At 39.6% G+C, this 19,455-nt stretch overlaps 1 protein-coding gene and 1 pseudogene across 4 annotated transcripts in view; both read right to left on the bottom strand.

The window, feature by feature from the left end:
* AGL (amylo-alpha-1,6-glucosidase and 4-alpha-glucanotransferase) overlaps positions 1–10,078 on the bottom strand; it is a 94,410-nt gene extending 84,332 nt beyond the window's left edge. Inside the window, exons 1-2 of one of the 4 annotated variants that reach the window (XM_058303131.2) lie at positions 9,725–10,078; positions 9,017–9,166 (exon numbers count right to left, since the gene is read on the bottom strand). In XM_058303131.2, the coding sequence (XP_058159114.1) occupies positions 9,017–9,098 (82 nt within the window). In that variant the 5' untranslated portion in view covers positions 9,099–9,166; positions 9,725–10,078. Of the gene's footprint in view, positions 1–9,016; positions 9,167–9,242 lie in introns of all 4 variants that reach the window. The other 3 variants (XM_058303133.1, XM_058303132.1, XM_058303130.2) reach the window with 3 other exon arrangements.
* A 1,883-nt stretch (positions 10,079–11,961) lies between these two features.
* Positions 11,962–12,116, bottom strand: LOC111758707 (U1 spliceosomal RNA; annotated as a pseudogene).
* Positions 12,117–19,455: the final 7,339 nt, after the last annotated feature.

Genomic DNA, 19,455 nt, shown 5'->3' on the forward strand with positions numbered 1-19,455 from the left:
TCAGGGCTCCTTGGAGAAATGGATGTTTCTAGGCTCAGATACATCAAATGAAAACTGATAGAAACATAAGGAGAAATAGTCAAATTTACAATTACAGAGATTTAATATATGAATTATAGACATTTAATATATGAAATATAGAGATTTCAACATGATTACAATAAAGAAACAAATCATTACCAATTGCCACCTACATAGTAAAAGATGAAGACAATACCTGTGAATAGGGATGGAGGCTGTTCTTTTTACGTATGTGTTTCTTCAGATAATCTATAGATTTAAGTAGATTTTAGAGATCACTGATTCTCAATAGTTGAACAAACTGACTTGAGAGAGGAAATGAAATGCTCTTTTCCTTAAATACAGTTGCCTCAACCAACACAATAACAAAAACAGGAGCAGAGAGATATAAAAGAGGCTATCTGGTTCCAGATAGAACAGCCCTCACTTTTAAATCAATACTTGGGCCTAATCATACACATAATTAAAATTCTGGCTTTCTTTTCTTCCTCATTATCAAATAAAGTCATTTTGGTTCAAGGTAAAGCCTGAACCAGCAATGTCTAAAGTTGCTCTCTGGTGGAAGTAAATCTCTCGCAGTGATGTCTGACAGGTGATAAATTCTTTTACAGTACAGTATTAACATTGGGTAATGCTATCTCTATGAACATAGGATTCAAATAAAATACATTAAAAGAGAATGCTGGCCCCTTCTACTTTACTATAATCCAAGCAAATACTTCTAATATTTGCCTAGAGAAACATGAATGGTCTATTTTGCATACTGCAATATGGACAGTATGAGGGAATGGAAGATCTAGGCATTTCTGGAAAGAAAACATAATCTATTGGTAAGTACTAATCATATTACTGGATTGGACTAAAATATGAATATAAATTTATTAATAGTCAATGGCTTTAGCAAGCAAAAAAAAAGTTATCCAACTATGCAAAATTCCAGGGACTTTTTTTCCTTTTTTTATTAGAGAAGTTGTGAGTTAACAAAACAATCACTCATATTATGCATAATTCCTGTACATTACTCCCCCTCACCAAAACTTCTGTTGTAGAACATTTGTTACAGATTATGAAAGAACATGATCAGACTATTACCACTAACTGTGATTATTACTAGCATAGGAGTACATTGTGCTTCTTGGCCAGAGGTATCTATGTCCTTCAATAGGGTTGGAAAATTTTCTATCATTATTTCCTCAAATACTCCTTCTTCCTCTTTTGCCTTCTCTTTTCCTTTGGGGATGCCCATGATACATACGTTTGCATGTCTCTTGCTGTCAATTAGTTCACGAAGACCCTGTTTAATTTTTTCCCATTCTTTTCTTTATCTGTTCTTTTGTATGTTCACTTTCAGAGGCTCTGCCTTTAAGCTCACTGATTCTTCTACCTCTTCAAATCTGCTGTTATATGCCTCCAGTGTATTTTTAATTTCATTTATTGTGACTTTCATTCCCATAAGATCTGCTATTTTTCAGTTTAGGCCTTCAAACTCTTCTTTGTGCTCACTCAGTATCTTCTTGATGCTCTTTAGCCATCTCACTGAATTTATTACAGAGATTTGTTTGAACGTCTATAATTAGTAAGGAGTCTCAACTCCTTTATGTTATCTGGAGGCTTACTTGTTCCTTTAACTGGACCATATCTTCCTGTTTCTTGGTATGGACCATAAATTTTTTTGGTATCTCGGTATCTGATTTACTAGATGTACTTATTCTTGTCCACTTTTTTCTGTTTAGTTTAGGGCTTTCTACTTGTTTGACTTTGCACTACAGCCCCTTTTTGATACTTGCTTAGCTTATTTTGGAACTTTATAGTGGCTTGTGTTTAGCCAATCTGAACTTTTTTTCAGCTCTTTTTCATCTGTTTCTTGCCCTTTCTCCCTTGCTGGTTGCAGAACTGGAGCCGAGGATGCAGCTGGTACTGTCAGTCATGGAGGCTGAAGCTGCCCCTGTTGCCCCAGGAACCAATGAAGCTTCTCCCAACTCTCTCCCCCACCAGTGGTAGGGACAGAGTGGCAGCCATGTGCAATAATCCAAGCCGTGGAGGCCAAGGCCATTTGTAGTTACCCAGAGAGACTGATGAAGCTCCATGCCCCTTCTTCCCCTGCCTGGGGCAGGGATGGAAATCCAGATGTGAGCAGCAAATTAAGCTGAGTGAGTCAACACTGACCTCAGTTGCCCAGGTAGACTGATGAAGCACTGGCCCCATCTCTTCCCCTCCTAGGGGCAGGAATGGAGCCTCTGGTGTGCTCAGCAATCTAGTTTGTGCAGCTAGGTACTCACTTTTAATTCTCTCACTGAACAGTGAATCTTTTCCAAGTAACAACATGGATAAATATTTCTAACAATTTGGCACTAATACATAAGAGCATTAATGAAGTTTATATTTTCTGACACAGTAATTTCATACAGAGGTTTTTTGAAGAAATACTCAGTGATGTTAACATAGATTATTTACAAGGATGTTCATTACAGTCTTACTTAATAAACGGACAACAACCTAAATAATAAGTAAATTATGGTGCAATTACAAGCTGGACTATTATAAAGTCATTATAAATTATATTATCAAAAGGTATTTATTAATATGGTTACTCTTAACTTATTCTGTTTGTTGTATTTTATTCATCCTTGGAGATATTTTGAGATCCTTCTGCAAAAAAGGTATGGGAAGCAGATGTGGCTCAACTGATAAGAGTGTCTGTCTACCATACAGGAGGTCCAGGGTTTGAACCCAGGGCCTCCTGGCCCATACAGTGAGCTGGCCCGCACGCACTGCTGCTGCATACAAGGAGTGCCATGCCATGCAGGGGCACCCCCCACGTAGGGTAGCCCCATGCGCAAGGAGTGTGCCCCACGAGGAGAGCTGCCCCATGCAAAAAAGCACAGCCCACTCAGGAGTGGAGCTGCACACACGGAGAGCTGACACAGTAAGATGATGCAACAAAAAGAGACACAGATTGCTGGTGCTGCTGAAAAGAATATAAGTGGACACAGAAGAACACGCAGCGAATGGACACAGAGAGCAGACAATGGGTGGGGGGGATGGGAAGAGAAATAAATAAAAAATTTTAAAAATCTAAAAAAAAAAAAGGAAGAACAAAAGAGATACAGATTCTTGGTGCCACTGAGAATGGAAGCAGACACAGAAGAACACACAGCAAATGGACACAAGAGCAGACAACAGGGGTTGGGGGGTGGAAGAGGACAGAAATAAATAAATCTTAAAAAAAAAAAAGGTATGGTTGAAAGATGGCAGCAAGCAGAGTGGTATAATACACACACACAACATAATACAACAAGCAGAAAAAGAAAAGCTGGTTTCAAAATTGTTTAGATCATATAATTCAATTTTGTCTAAACACAAAAAATAGAAAAAAGTCTTTTTATACATTTCTTTCATATTATAATGGGGGCAACATCATTTTTAAATTGGAGCAATAACTATAAAAGTACTGACTGAGAGGCAATTGCCCTAAAATATGAAGTAAAATATTTAGTGATTATGAGAATATTAAATACCTACATCTTTACAAGAATGTTTAAATTAATCATCAGAAGTACAAACATGAGACTAGCTGCTGGAGCATATTTAAACAACCTGTCCCCTGCTAAGTTTATACAAATATTGTTTTTATAATTACACAAGACTTCAGGGAACATGTAGTACAAAGGTTAAAACTAATCCCAAATTTCTAAAACAGTGGTTTCCATACAAAAAAAACATTGAAAGCATTCCCAAAGTACAAATTTATGTATTTATATAACATACATATATGATCATCTCACTGGAAATTAATATTATCTGCCAGTGAGAGCAATGTGACTGAATGAATTTCATATTTTTAAAGTCTTGGTTTAATATTTCTGATAAAGCAAATCAAAGATTCAAATTTGTTTTTGATATTTGGTTTTATTGGTTTCAGAGCCAGAAAGAATCCTTCACAAAGATACCCATATCCAAATGGAAGAAGTTCTTGGTGGATATACTTACTAAATCATGGCATTAGTTTTTCAATCCCACTCATCAATTTTGTAAAGATTTGTTGACATGTGGCTAGTAAATTTGTATTTCCCTGATAGCCATACATTTTTCTGACATCTTATCAGAAGATGAGACGCTCTAAGTTTATATATTAAACAGGTGATTTGAAAACACATTGAAATCATTTGGAAAATTTTAAAGAATAGAAAATTCTGTTGCCAACTTTTTAGAGTGGGCAAATATTAATTTAAGTGGTAACATTTACATGATGAAAACATTTATAAAACTCTATACTCGAAATTCTATCGCTATAACAAGGGTTGGCAAAGTACATCCATTCCACTATCTGTTTTAGTAAATAAAGTTTTATGGGAATACAACCATGCTGTGGTTGCTTTCATGCTACAGCAGCCAAGTTGAGTAGTTCCAATAGAGACTGTGTGGCCTACAGTGCCAAAAATAATTGCTGCATACAGAAATGATTTGCCAACTTCTGCTCTATAACTCAATTTCTTTCAAAAAGCAGTTAACTTTCTCATTCATGTTTACCTTAAAGAGTCATCTATATGTCCATGAATCATACTACCAAAAGCCACTTTTCATCCCTGAAAAGGGCAGAAAATCTCAAGTACTTTCAGAATTCATCTTTAAGTTTGACAACTTTTATGAGGTAAAAAGAGATGCTCATGGTCTGTCTACCTCTTGTTACAGAGTATTGGACAGACTGTACTATTTAAGAAACTATAACCTACATGTCTAATTAACCTGGCTTAGATAAAACTGCATTTCATGGCAACACACTGCTAACAAACAAGTAAGGCATGACTGTCAACCCCTTCTGGACCTATAACTTCCACTCTTCCTTCAGAATGTATCTTTTTCGTTTATAATTCATAAGGCATACAAACTGAGAGCATCAGTGTCAATTTATATAGTAACAAAATTGTACTACTTTTTTAAAGTAAAAAAGTACATATATATAATAGAGATATTTATGCGGATAGATACAGATGTAGATAAAAAGATTCCTGTATTCTCTGACTACCAACAGATCAGCGCACATCCCCTAGTGTATGTAATCTCTCTGTAGACTGCCAATCGAGGTCACTGAATTAGCAATTTTCTTTTTAAAGATTTATTTTTTAAAAAATTTATTTCCCTTCCCTTCCCGCCCCCAGTTGTCTGCTCTCTGTGTCCATTCGCTGTGTGTTCTTCCGTGCCCACTTGTATTCTTATCAGGGGCACCAGGAATCTGTGTCTCGTTTTGTTGTGTCATCTTGCTGCATCAGCTCTTTGTGTTTGTGCCGCCACTCCTGGGCAGGCTGCACTTTTTTCACGTTGGGCAGCTCTCCTTACATGGCACACTCCCTCGTGTGGGGCTCCCCTACAGAGGAGACATCCGTGCGTGGCACGGCATTCCTTGCACGCATCAGCACTGAGCATGGGCCAGCTCATCACACGGGTCAGGAGGCCCTGGGTTTGAACCTTGGACCTCCTATGTGGTAGGTGGACACCCTATCCATTCGGCCAAATCTGCTTCCCAGAATTTGCAATTTTTATATACAGTAAATGAAATATCAGAATACATAGACTCTGTCAGATTCCATAATTAATCACTCAGTTTGTTAAAATTAGCTTGGGCCATAGCAGCACATGGTGTGGCTATCTCATTCCTCATACTAAAACTAGGAATACTTTTTTCAGATTAGCTACATTCCTCTGGTAAGCTACCAGTAAGACGAGTGATTTAAATGATTATTGTAAACTAAATTTTCCTATCTTCTTCTCTCCATTCAATTTATATAAACTCAAGTTCCAAAGCAAGGAACCTTTATTATACAAACATTTTCTTTAAACAAAAAAAGTAAAAACTGTAAATCTGAACAATGTATATAAAAGCCAGATAATTGCTGAGTTGGGGAATACTGATTTTGTTTATTATTCTGCCCTAAATGAGATAGGGAATAAGGAAAAGACTCTGGTGTGGCTAGAAATTATAGTTATTTATGTACTGTACATATAACAGTAGAAGAATCCATATCATATAGAAATATTAGCTTAAAAAGGAGGAGGATGACTTTCTTGAAGAAAAAAGGAAAAAAGACTGAAGGAGGATGTGGTAACCAATTAAATAGGAAAGAACCAAAAACTGTCTTGAGTTTTTCTTCACATTTAGTTGGTCACCAAATTCTATGAACTCTAAAATGATTCATATTCTGTCCCCTCTTTTTCCATTCTGCTATTGTTAAACCCTTAACTTTAAATGGACATGTTTTTTTAAAATAACCATTCATTCATTTTCTGTCTCCAATGTCACTTTCCTTCATCTTTCCATTATAAATTATCTTCTAAAGTAACATGATATACATTATTATGCAAAATTTTTTTCACAAGTTCCCATTTATATCATTGGGCCAAGTTTACTGGTTTTAACTAGAGTTATAGAATCAATCACATTACTTTTTTCCAAAAACCCTTGGGTCCCTCTTCACACAGATGAGCTGAATTTCTAATTTTTCCTAGTTTTAATTGGAGTTTTAGTAATCAACTAGCAAATATTTTAAACACTACCTTTTAAGACCGTCCTTGTCCTCACAGATGTTAAAATTTAGTTCAAATCTACAAAGCTAATAAACTTTTAGACATTGCTTCAGTGTCCAGCATTGAACTGTTCTCCACTCATGGTGTAAATGGACATGAAAAAGGAGGTATCAATAAAAAATTCTGGAAAGACTTAATGGAGGAGGTGGAATTTTAGGATGGTAAGCAAGACAATGAATGACAATAAAAATACAGATATAGAATAATCTGGCAGGGAGCAGAGATATAAGGATCAGCATGAGGAAAATCATTGGGGAGGGAATGAGAGGGAAATTAAGTATGTAAGGTTACAGATCACTAAATGATGGGGAACAATGAGATAAAATCTTGGCTAGGGAAGATGAAGTCCCATTATAGAATGCCTTGAAAGCTAGGCAGAGGTATTTAGATTTAACTTTATAGACACCAATTAATAAAAGAGATGGCACTGCATAAGTAACTTATTCTGGAAGATGCTAGAGAAGAAAGAGAGAGACAGGCAAGCAGAGACATTTAGAAATCAGTGTTTAATGAGAGAATGAAGTTAAAGAGACAAAATTATCAAAGAAGAAATAAGGTTTTTAATTTGGGAAACTAGGAAAATAGGGATATCATTAATATAAACAGGGATGCTGGAAAATAAAGGAGGTTTGGAAATAGGGAGGAAATAAGAAGCGATAACAGGGCATATGAGAATCTATATTTTTTAATGTAACATTTTGTGTGTTTGTGTGATCTACGTATTTTTTTTTAAAAGATTTATTTATTTATTTAATTCCTCCCCCTCCCCTGGTTGTCTGTTCTCTGTGTCTATTTGCTGCGTCTTGTTTCTTTGTCTGCTTCTATTGTTGTCAGCAGCACGGGAAAGTGTGGGCGGCGCCATTCCTGGGCAGGCTGCACTTTCTTTCGCGCTGGGCAGCTCTCCTTACGGGTGCACTCCTTGCACGTGGGGCTCCCCTACGCGGGGGACACCCATGTGTGGCGCCGGCACTCCTTGAGTGCATCAGCACTGCGCATGGGCCAGCTCCACACGGGTCAAGGAGGCCCGGGGTTTGAACTGCGGACCTCCCATGTGGTAGATGGATGCCCTAACCACTGGGCCAAGTCCGTTTCCCTATGTATCTTTTAAAAATAAGTAAAAAATTTATATAAAAAAAATAACCAAAAGGAAAAAAAAAACAATCACAGAATCCAGTTTTGGGCATATTATAAACATATACTGTAAGATATTCTGTAGCACAATACTGGGATGAAACCAAGAACCCAGAGCTGGATTAGAGAGAATGATTTATCACTGCCTTATATTTACTTGGGCTTTAACACTATAAAGCCATCTATTATTAATATTTAATCCTCAACAACTCAGTAAGGTAGAAAAGCAGGAATTACTACCTTCATTTCACAAATAAAGAAATTTATGCCCAGAATTAATGTGACTTGCCCAGAGCCGAACAGTTTGTTAGCAGCAAGCCAGGACTGGCACTGATGTCTTCAGAATTCTGGTTTCCTACCCTTGCCGTTACATTCTCAGGCTTTCAAGAAGAAAGCATATTTCAAGGTCCATTTTCATCAGTACAGGTTAACAGCTGAGACCACAAGAATATATAATTCTTTTGAGGGCATTAAAACAGAAAAAGAAAGGACGCCTAGTGGATGCCCACAAATTAACAAGCAGAAGGAAGAGAGCCCAGCAAGAGACATGAACTGCCAAGTTGACAGGTGTACTCAAGAGGAAGGAAAAAAAAAAAACATTCAAACCCAGAAAAGTGCAGAGTCAGAAAAACCAAAACTGGAGTTAGTACTACATGATTTTAAATGCCAAATGAAGTTGGAAAATGAGGATTTGGCATGGGGGTAGTAGTAACACATTTGATGGATGATTTTTTCCTCCAAAAAATAACTATTGAAATATGGGGGAAATAAGAAAAATTCCTTCTAAGTGTTTAAGACTATCAATGGCATTTGGTACAGTAATACAGAAAATTGGATTTTTTTCATACGTTAAACTATTTTACAAGATATATTAACGTAAAATGTGAAATGTTTTTCAATATTGAAAAATTACTTTATAAAGTCTAAAGAAATAAAGCCTCTATTTAATTTACCTTAAAGAAATACAATTTGGCCTTTTTAAATCACAGTTCAAATATTTTCAGCATAACCTGATCAGTTATTTAACATTTTGTTTTGAAAAAATATATTCAGCTTTGACCTTCTACAGGCAATAGTTTACTATACTTTCTGTTGTAATCAATTTCACGAATTTGAGGGTTCAGGAAAGTGAGCATGTGAGGTTAACTGTTTGCATACATCAATTTTAGAAAGGCCCTTGGAAGCTATACTAAATCTCAAAGTTCTTTTTAAAATGTAATAAAGACAGTAAATTAAAAATTTAAAGACACAAACCAAACTAATCAAACAACTTGCTACTGACCTTGTTCAAGTCTGAAGAGGGTCTTTTCGAGCTTTTCCATTTCGTTCAGAAGTAAAATTCGAATCTGTTTACTGTGTCCCATTTTGGCTTCTAGAGGATTTGAAATCTTTCAGAAGAATTAAAAGAACTCCGAAATCAATTGGGTTACCCCTATGAAACAAAAAGTGATTAAGATAAAGAAAATAACTGTTACCTTAAACTCTCCTGAGCTGACAGCTGCACTTACATGTTCTAAATGTATTTTAACCCTAGTAGAGCAATGAGAAAGAATGGATCTTTTAAATAAGATCAGAAACGGCAAAATTAATAGTTGTTTCCTCCCTTCGAGCAAAATGAGTAAGATCGAAGCAAAAATACTGTATCATAGATTCTTACAATAAAACAACCAAAGCATTCTCAGAGAAAAGCAATACGTAGAGAAAGCCTGCAGTTGCGGGGGTGGAAAGGGGTAGTCCCAACCCCAAGCCAAAAGGCTTTCAAGACGCCAAAAGGCACTTCTGCTTACAAGAGATTAGTCTGCTCAAAGATAACAGGTGGGAGATCTCCCCATTCCCAAATTCGGGTCGGAAGCCACCAATGGGGAGATGAGAACAGAGTACAGCAGTTGTTGTCCCTGGAATAGTTGTCGCAGACCTAGGATGTACAGCGAGAGCTATAGATAGAAAGAACGCATTTCCCGGAGAGGCCAGCGGCATTCCTAGCACTCACAGCAAGCAGTTACACGTGCGGCCGCAGGAACATTGCTGGACCCGCGACACCCGGGCTGGGGCGGGGGAGGGGAGAGGAAAGGCAGGAGAGCACAAGGGGAAAGGCAGCTGCCCAGCTGCCGACACAAGCCCCAACCTGGGGAGGGGCGGGCACCATGAAAGGCAAAGGAGGGGCGGCGGCGGCCGGGAGTGGGAGGAGTGAAGCCCGAGCCGAGGCGGGTGCGGAAGTGCTGGGGAGCTTCTTCTCGGGCCCGCCTCCCGCCGGTCCCCGAGGAGACGCTCTTCCCCAGGAGCCGCGCGCGCACACGCCCACGGTGCAAGCGGACACGTCCCTCGCCCACTTCCGGCAGGCTCCGGACCTGCTCGTAGACCTGCAGTCTCGCGAGAGCGGGAAGGCGGCGACTTTCTGCTGAGGCAGGGCTGCGACCCCGGGCGAGCTCCCTGTGTTCCGTCTGCCGCAAAGAAATTTTCGCGGCTAGGGAGCACCCACCTTAAGTACCTGAATGCTCGCGGCTGAACATTAAAATCCTCCAGTGGAAGACCTGCGAGCTGGGTTGACCTTCAGTGAGCAGGGACGTTTAGTGGAAGGGTCGAATGGTGGGAAGGAGGCCGCCTGGCTTTTGGAGCCTTTTCAACCACGACACATTTTGGGTTTTTGTTTGTTTTGTTTTTACTTGGTCCAAGTCCCTTCTTAAGTTCTCTGAGCCTTGATTTCCCCGTCTCTAAAATAAAGGACCTGCCTGTTCACAACCTCTGATTTTAATGAGGTATAGTTTACTATAGGTTGGCGCTCTCTGTTTCTGCGCATGTCTAAACGGCCAATTCTGACTGAATCTGGTTTTATCTGGGAGAAGAAAAACCAGAACTGGCGTGGGATGACTTAGATTTCCTCATTCATACACATGCGGGGTTGTTGGCAGGGTCATAACACCAAGTTAAGAAAAGCTGGGTAAGCAGGTAGGCACAGGATCACAAGATGATCTATTCCTTGGCAATTGCAAGGGAAGGCACCTGGATTACAGTTCAGTGTTCTTCTGTACGTAAGGTTAGTAAGCATAATCAGTTAGTTCTTGGCTACAGCAAGAGATTTGGACATACAGATGGGGTGGGGCTGGCAGACCAAGGCTTTGAAGACCATTACAAGGACTTGGGCTTTTATTCCGAGTAAGAAAGGGAGTACTTGGAGTAATTTGAACAGTAGAATGACATAATCTGATTGACCTTTAAAAAGGATCACTCTGCAACTGCATGGAGAATAGCTGAATAAACGGTATGGAAAGGAAAACAAGGAAACCAGTTTGGAGGCTACAAGTATTTCAGTTATCCAAGCAAGAGATGACAGTGATTGTGTGTGTGTGTGTGTGTGTGTGTGTGTGTGTGTGTGTGTAGAAAGACGGGATAACGGTAAAGGTGGTGAGAAGTTGTTGAATTCTGGCTATATTTTGAAGGTATGTCTGCAGGATTTGCTGGTAGAGAGAAAGAAGTCAGGATCATCCCAAGCTTTTGGCGTGAGCTACCAGAACAGCACTGTCCAATAGAAAAATAATGTGAGCCACATAGGTAATTTTAAATTTTCAAGTAGCCACATTAAAAAAGTAAAAAAAAAACACGTGAAATTAATTTTAATATTATGCAATACTAACTTTATTATATAATTGTATTGGTTAATATAATTAATATATATAACATAATGTTAAAATTATATACATATAGTTATTTTTAGTATAGATTTAAAATACATAATTATATATATCTAATTTATAATATAATTTAAATAATATCTTACTTAACCCAATATATCCAAAGCATTATTTCAACATATGAGCAATATAAAAAGTTACTGAGATACTTTACATTGTTATTTTCATACTAAGTCTTTGAAATCTGGTGTTTATTTTACACTTCCAGTACATTTCAAGTGTCCACCATATGGAAAGTGCAGGAAAAAGTTGCCATTTACTAGAAGAGAAAGAAAAGAGAAGGAGCAGGACTGGAGAGTGAAAATCAGGAGTTTTATTTTGGAATGTTAAATTTGAGATAACTGTCAAACATCCAAGTGGAGATACTGGGGTAGCATTTGTAGCTCTGGTCTCTAGAGCAGTGTTATTCAAATTGTGGCTTATAACTACAGGGTTGTAAAACATTTTTGAAAATAGAAAAGATCCGAATGCATTGCAATCTGGTAAAAGTATTATTTCATGAAACTTCTGTTTCTGTTATACATTTATTTATTTTTTCCAGGGGAGAGCATGAATGCAGTCCCCCACTACCACAAATTATGCAGTTGAGTTTCCCACATTTGGGGAAATCACAGGGTTCAGCATATCCACAGTGCAATGGATAAGCCTTGCACTATCTTTTAATCTGTTGGTTCATGCATTCCTAGTGGGAGTCATTGTTAAAAACAAGAGTCCTGGGTGGTACTGCAAGGAATGATGCTGGATATTGTATGTCCTGCCATGGCCCACTGGGTGGACTCGGGGAGAGTGTAAACTACAATGTAAATCATTATCCATGTGGTACAGCAGTGCTCCAAATGTATTCACCAAATGCAGTGAATGTTCCACGATGATGAAAGAGGTTGTGGATGTGGGAGGAGTGAGGTGTTGGGGATGGAGGGGGTATATGGGGCCCTCTTATATTTTTTGAATGTAACATTAAAAAAAAAAATAGAGGGAAGTGGACTTGGCCCAGTGGTTAGGGCATCCGTCTACCACATGGGAGGTCCGCGGTTCAAACCCCAGGGCCTCCTTAACCAGTGTGGAGCTGGCCCATGCTCAGTGCTGGTGCACGCAAGGATGCCATGCCACGCAGGGGTGTCCCCCGCGTAGGGGAGCCCCACACGCAAGGAGTGCACCCCGTAAGGAGAACTGCCCAGTGCGAAAGAAAGTGCAGCCTGCCCAGGAGTGGTGCCACACACACAGAGAGCTGATAACAACAGTGACACAACAAAAAGAAACACAGATTCCCGTGCCGCTGACAACAACAGAAGTGAACAAAAGAAGATGCAGCAAATTGACACAGAGAACAGACAACTGGGGGGGGGACGGAGGGGAAATAAATAAATAAATCTTAAAAAAAATAGAGAAAAAAAACAAGTTTGAAAGCCACTCCTTTAGAGTGTATGCAGTGTAAAATCATGAATCATTATTGGGTGATAGTGCCTGGGTTTGAATCCCAACTGTGCCACTAACTGGTGGTTAACCTTCTGAAGGTACTTTAAACTCTGTACTTTGTTTTCTCCAATTGTAAAATGCGTACAAAAACCAGTAGATACTCTTATTTAAATGAAGGCTTAGAATTGTGTCTGATATATACTAAGTGCTTTTGTAAGTAAAAATGTTACCAGTGTGGGTCCTAGACCGTATTGTGAAACAGGGTTTACATTTCTGTTTTTCTTCAGGCCTCCTTTCTGTACCTCCTTCTACTTTCAATCTTTCCTGTGACTGTCTCTTAACACTGCCCACCTTCTGTGGATCGCTATTGTCTAGGGCTCCCAGACCAGTTGTTCCTGCTGTCCCTTCTTTAGCAAAACTCACATTCACTTTAGTGCCCAATATTTTAGCTTAAGGAGAAAATCAGATTGATCAAATTAATTCCTTTAGGGTTGAGTTATTAGCTTACACAAATGCTTGAATTTCTAAAGAGGTTTGTTGATCCAAGTTACCTTAATTTTGGAGATTGCAGATTGTGAAAGAAATTGAAGAATAAGTAATGGAAACATTATTATTTAATATGATGTGCCTCTAAGATTAATTTTACAACCACACAGTGTCCTTTTTAAAAAAGGAAAGGTCACACTGGTATGCTATTTATGAAGTTCTTAGGATGCCGTTGAATTTGCAATCTGGGTCTACAGTGGTGTCATGTGTAGTCTTCTTTTCAGTGAAAAAAAATATATATATTTTTAGAAGGTACCAGGGATTCAACCCAGTACCTTGTACATGGAAGCAGACACTCAAACCACTTGAGCTACATCTGCTCCCCTTCAGTAAATATTTATCATGTGCCTGTTCCCTGCATGGCAGTGATCTATATATACACAATAATCTCATGCCATAGTTGTCAGTATAAGAATCTCCTTGACAAACATCTGATGATAATTTCAGCTCTTTAGCAGTGACTCAAGTGCTTTATGAAATATTGATGTTAATGTACTTGGTAGTAGTGAGGCAAGACTGTAGTCGGGGGCTTTCTCCAGATTTGTATAAATGTGTGTATAGGTTCTGAAAAAAAAAAAGGAATTATAGTTAGGTCCTAATCCTGGGATCTTCTGGGTCTCTAGTGGACTGGGCTGCCTTATTTGACTGCTATATTCTTCCGTATTTTCTGTGTATTTTATTTTGTAGTGGTGTATACTAACATTATTAGTGATATTATTTTGTAAAATTTGAAATTATATTTCTAAAATCCCTTCCACATTGAACAATTTGTTCTGCACTTTCTTGAAATATCCAGATATAGTCAGTAGAAGAAAAAGGGAAAATAGGAAAAGAAATAGATTGGCAGTAGGAAGACCTAAATATAATGATGAGGGGTATGAGCAGCCAGAGAAAGATTTTTCAAAAAGGGAGTAGGTAGTACATCATAAAGAAAGCATTCTTTGAAACAAACAAATGTTCCTTTAGTTTTTTTTTTTAAGATTTAAAAAAATTTTTTAAATTTATTCCCCCCCCACCGACCCATTGTTTGTGCTCTCTGTGTCTGTTGATTGTGTGCTCATCTTTTTTGGAGGCACCAGGAACTGAATCAGGGATCTCCTATGTGGTAGCTGGGTGCCCAGCTGCTTGAGCCACATCTGCTGCCCTGTTGCATTAGGTGTTTTTTTTCAAGATTGGAAATTGTTTATTGTGTATAACAGCCTGTTCTTGTTTTTTTAAAAATATACCTTTTACATAAAAATATAGGGATTCCCATATGCCCTGCTCCCTACACCTCCCACATTTTCCCACATTAACAACATCCTTCATAAGTGTGGTATATTTGTTAAAATTGATGAAATCATTTTGGGCATTGCCACTTGCCTGGAGTATACTTTCTCACAATTTTGTAGGTTATGGCAAATGTAATGGCCTGTATCTGTCATTGTAATGTCATTCAAGACAATTACCAAGTCCCGAAAATGCCCCCATATTTCACCCATTTTTCCCTCTCCATGCCCTCAGAACCTCCAGTGGCCACTGCTTCCGCATCAATAATATAATTTCTTCCATTGCTAGAATCGCGATAAGTCTATAGTAAGATACCAGTAAGTCTACTTTAGTCCACATTTCATTCCCCAATCCTGAGGATTCTGAGATGATGATCCCCACTCTATCTCTAATTGAGAGGAGGTTTGATCCATGGGGCAGATGGATGGGACTCTCTTGCTTGCAGTTGTAGACTCTCGGTTCCTTGGGATCGTCATTGTATTAGTCAGGGTTCTCTAGGGAAATAGAATCAACAGAAGATATCTGTCAATAATATGAGATTTTATAAGAGTCTCTCACATGACCATGGGGATGCACAAGTCAAGGTTCCATTCCACAGGCAGGCTGCAAACTAGGGGCTCCAATGAAAGTCCAATGAAGGTCCTTGATGAGTTTCTGGGAGATGTTGGCTGTCCAGAGATGAACTGGGAAATTCTCTCTGAATGCTGAAATCACTTTCCCTTTTAAGGCATTTAACTGGATTGGATAAAGCATCACTTACTGCTGATGGCAATATCTCTGATTGTTGTAGATGTAATCAGCTATCTATCCAGTAAACTCACTGGTGACTAAAGTCCATAAATGTCCTTGTATTACATTTGGCCCATTGCTTGTTTGACCAAACAACTGAGCACAGTTACCTTGCTGAGTTGACACATGAGCCTAACCATTACAGTCATTGTACATCATCATCTCCTTGTTAGTTGTCCTGGGTAAGTTGAATGAACTGAAGAGTAGGTGTTGCAACTCTGTTGAGATTCATGGCCCAACTGGCACAGATTTTAGTCTCTTGGACATATACCTATCAACCCTAGTACTAATTAAAGGTTCATATAGAAGGGTCAGAGGAGCCATATTTAGGGAAACCACAACTGAGTCCAACTGTGTCACATGGGGGAACATAAATTCCAAAGTAGGGCCCACTGGCGAGGCATCAAACTCCAGAGCTATCTATACTGACTATAGTGTCTGGATGTTTCCAGAGCCCTCACAAGTCCCACTATTTGAGGTAGTATTTACTTTGGCAGTCAATGAGATCCTGCTGAGACAAGCATGAGTGCAGCCTCTGGAAAGACCTTCTAACTCACTTTGAAGTCTCTTAGCCATATAAACTCATTTGTCTTTACCTTTTCCCCCTTTTGGTCAAGGTCTTTTTCCAGTTGCATTGCTAGTTGGTGCTAGGTAGTAATCCCTTGGTGCCAGGGAGGCTCATCCCCAGGAGTCATGTCCCATGTTAGCGGGAAGATAATGCATATATATGCTGAGTTCAGGTTAGCGAGAGGCCACATTTGAACAAAAAGGGGGCTTTCCAGAGATAACTCTTAGGCACCCTATAATATTAGGCTAAATTTCAATTTCAGGAGTAAAGGTTCATAAGTTCAGTCATCAATATTTGGGGCCCATCAATGGACCATCCTCCTTCACTAGTCATTGCCTCTATACTTGGGGGATTCTTGCTGTCCCATTAGAGAATGTGGCAGAGTTCCCCAGGATGGGAATTAATTATTCTTTTGGTTATTATGTGAATCTCCACCCACCATGACAATGCCCCATGAACAATTGAACACATTTATATGCCTTATATGTATGCCCAGGTGACCCTCCTCCCCTGTATCCCCCATCACTGACACCCGGCACAAATAACCTCCCCTGTCGTAGTTATAACCCTTTTGTGATCCAAAACTTCTTAAAAAATGAAGCCAGCAAAATAGCCAAAGACAATTAAGAAAAAGAAATAATAATGATAGTTTCAAAAAGAAATAAAATACAAAAATTTTTTAAAAATAAAGATTTGGAATAATGAAAAAATATTTTAAAAGGTTTTTTTTGACATTATGTCTTTAATCACTGTAAGATCTGTTGTCTTGTATGTATAATGACATTTTCTTCCATTATTCTCCCAGTGTCTTACTTTTTTCATTTTTCTTCAAAGATGTTTTAGGTTACAGAAAAGTCATGTACAGAATATAGGGGAAAACAAAACTAAAATAAAAGGAAATAAATTTTAAAAAGCAAAAAAAAATGTGTGTGTATATATATATATATATAGGGGATTCCCATATACCCAATGTAGAGTTTCCCATTACAAGGTTTGCAATGATTAACAGGTCATTAAGCTGTGATTCCATTCCGGTTGATTAAGCAAGATGCCTATGTGGGGAGAACAGCATATTTCCCCCCAAGAATGAGACAAATTACAGTGCAAATGGAACAGATAAGGAACCTCATCCCTTCCAGACTTCCACATTCTAAGACCCAACCCTTCCAGACCACCAAAACCCTGCTTTCCAAAAATACTCTGCCTCCTAGCCCACTACCCTCAAGCCAAGCACAAAAAGAAATCACTTTTACAGCCCCTTATTAACCACAGGCTATACTCAGACTCTAGCCCCCTCCCCCAGACTCTTTCCCCACCTACTGATGTACAGTATAAAATCATATCCACCACCTTCCATGAGTGGGCTGAAGTCCAATCTCCTGCCTGCCTGCAATTGATCAGTCTCTATGTCCCAGTGAGCACCATTTTTTCTCTAACATTTGGTGCTGAAAACCCAGGTCTGGGACTATGTTGAGACTGATCAATTGGTGAGGAGTTTCCACCCTGCTGCTACCAAATGCCCATCAAACACTGGACATCGAATCTCAGCTGGGTGAGTTAAGGATCTTTCCATTGGAGGATCCTGCTGTCTCTCTCTCCTTTTTCCATTGTCCACCCGAGAAAAAACCTAGCACTGGGTCAGGATCCTCACTGTTCCCCAAGGGTCATGGCAGGTGGGAGGCCCACGTCCTCGTGGGAAGAGACCCTTTAGCTCCAGGACATCTAGTCCCAAGCACAGTCTCCTGTTTCCTTGGAGATATCTGACTGATTTAGGGATGCGTCTATCACTCAGAATCTCCCTTGTCCTAGAGATCCTTAGTCTCACCCAGGCCCCCTACAATGGGGAATTCAATTTCAGCCTCCCAAAAACCACACCTCTGGTCTGTCTCCTTCACAAACTTAAAATGCTGCACCCGAAAGGAGATGTCAGATCCAAAAAACTCATTTTATGTTCGACCTCTGTGTGGCTGCAATACCAACTGGATAATGAAAATCAATGGTTAGAAAACACACTTTTAATTCCCACATTCTCCGAGACTTAAATAACTTTATCCAGTGCAGCGGCAGGCACTTGAGATTCCTTATGCTCAGGCCTTTGCTCATTTTTGTATCTGCCCTTCCCTCTGTCAATCCTCTTCTTCTTGTACACCAAAAACTCCTCAAAAGCTTTCTTCTTCCTCCTTTCTGCCCCCCCCCCAAATCCCCTGAAAGCCTTGACTTTGATCCAGCTGATCAGGCTCCCCCTGCACCTCCTCCATATATACCTCGGACATCACCTCCACCCCCACCCTCCTCGTTCTCTGACTCCCCTTCCTCCTTCTCATGTCATCACTGGATTCTGCCCCAACTTTCTCCCCTCCTCATACAGGCTCTGGTCCTGAAGCTTACCTCCCCTCCCGGCCCCTCCCCACCTTCTGCACACAGAAAACCCTTCTTCTGACTCAGATCTCTCTGATCATGCCCCTCCTTCGCTGCCGTATGCCTCATCAATGGATTTACTCCATCCTCCTCCCATTTGCCAATACCTCCCGCTCCTTTTCCCCCACATACCACCCACTCTTGAGCCCTACTTCCCACTCTCCAGCCTCCTTCCCCAGCTTCTGTCTCCCTTTCCAGAAAGTTGCCTAGGCAGGCTGAATGAATACAGAAAGTGCAGAAGGTTCATGAAAAAGAAACTTTTGTAGTTATAGTTGAGTAAAATTTACTGGGTGTATCTAGGAAGTTTTTTTTTTTTTAAAGATTTATTTATTTATCCCCCTGCCCCCCCCCCCATTGTCTGCTCTCTGTGTCTATATGCTGTGTGTTCTTCTGTGTCTGCTTGTGTTCTCATTAGGCGGCGGCTTCAGGAACTGATCCTGGGACCTTCTGGAGTGGGAGAGAGGTGATCATTCTCTTGCGCCACCTCAGCTCCCTAGTCTGCTGCATCTCTTATTGTCTCACCTCTGTGTCTCTTTTTGTTGCATCATCTTGCTGTGTCAGCTCTCTGTGTGGGCCAGCACTCCTGTGTGGGCCAGCACTCCTGCATGGGGCGGCACTCCATGTGGGCCGCCACCACACAGGCCAGCTTGCTTTCACCAGGAGGCCCTGGGTATCGAACCCTGGACCTTCTATAGGGTAGATCGAGCCTCATTGCTTCAGTCACATCCACTTCCCTATCTATAAAGTTTTAAAAGCTGTAATATCAAATAGTATACTGATGCAAAGTTAAAATTTTGTTCTTTCTCTGTTAAAATAACAAAATTTCCCAAATCAGTGGTCTGTTTCAGCAAAACTTTGCAAAAAGTTTCCTCTCCTGACAAATCAGTATACAAAAGAAAAATATCTTTTTATCAAAATAGCTTCATATACTTTAACCCTATCATTTCCTTGGTTGGTTAAGAAAAAATAAATCTTATCACTTTTAAAAAAACATAATGGTCTGTCTTCTCAGAGTCAAATCCTGAA

Source organism: Dasypus novemcinctus, chromosome 9, assembly GCF_030445035.2.
Source record: "Dasypus novemcinctus isolate mDasNov1 chromosome 9, mDasNov1.1.hap2, whole genome shotgun sequence".
Lineage (NCBI taxonomy): Eukaryota > Metazoa > Chordata > Mammalia > Cingulata > Dasypodidae > Dasypus > Dasypus novemcinctus.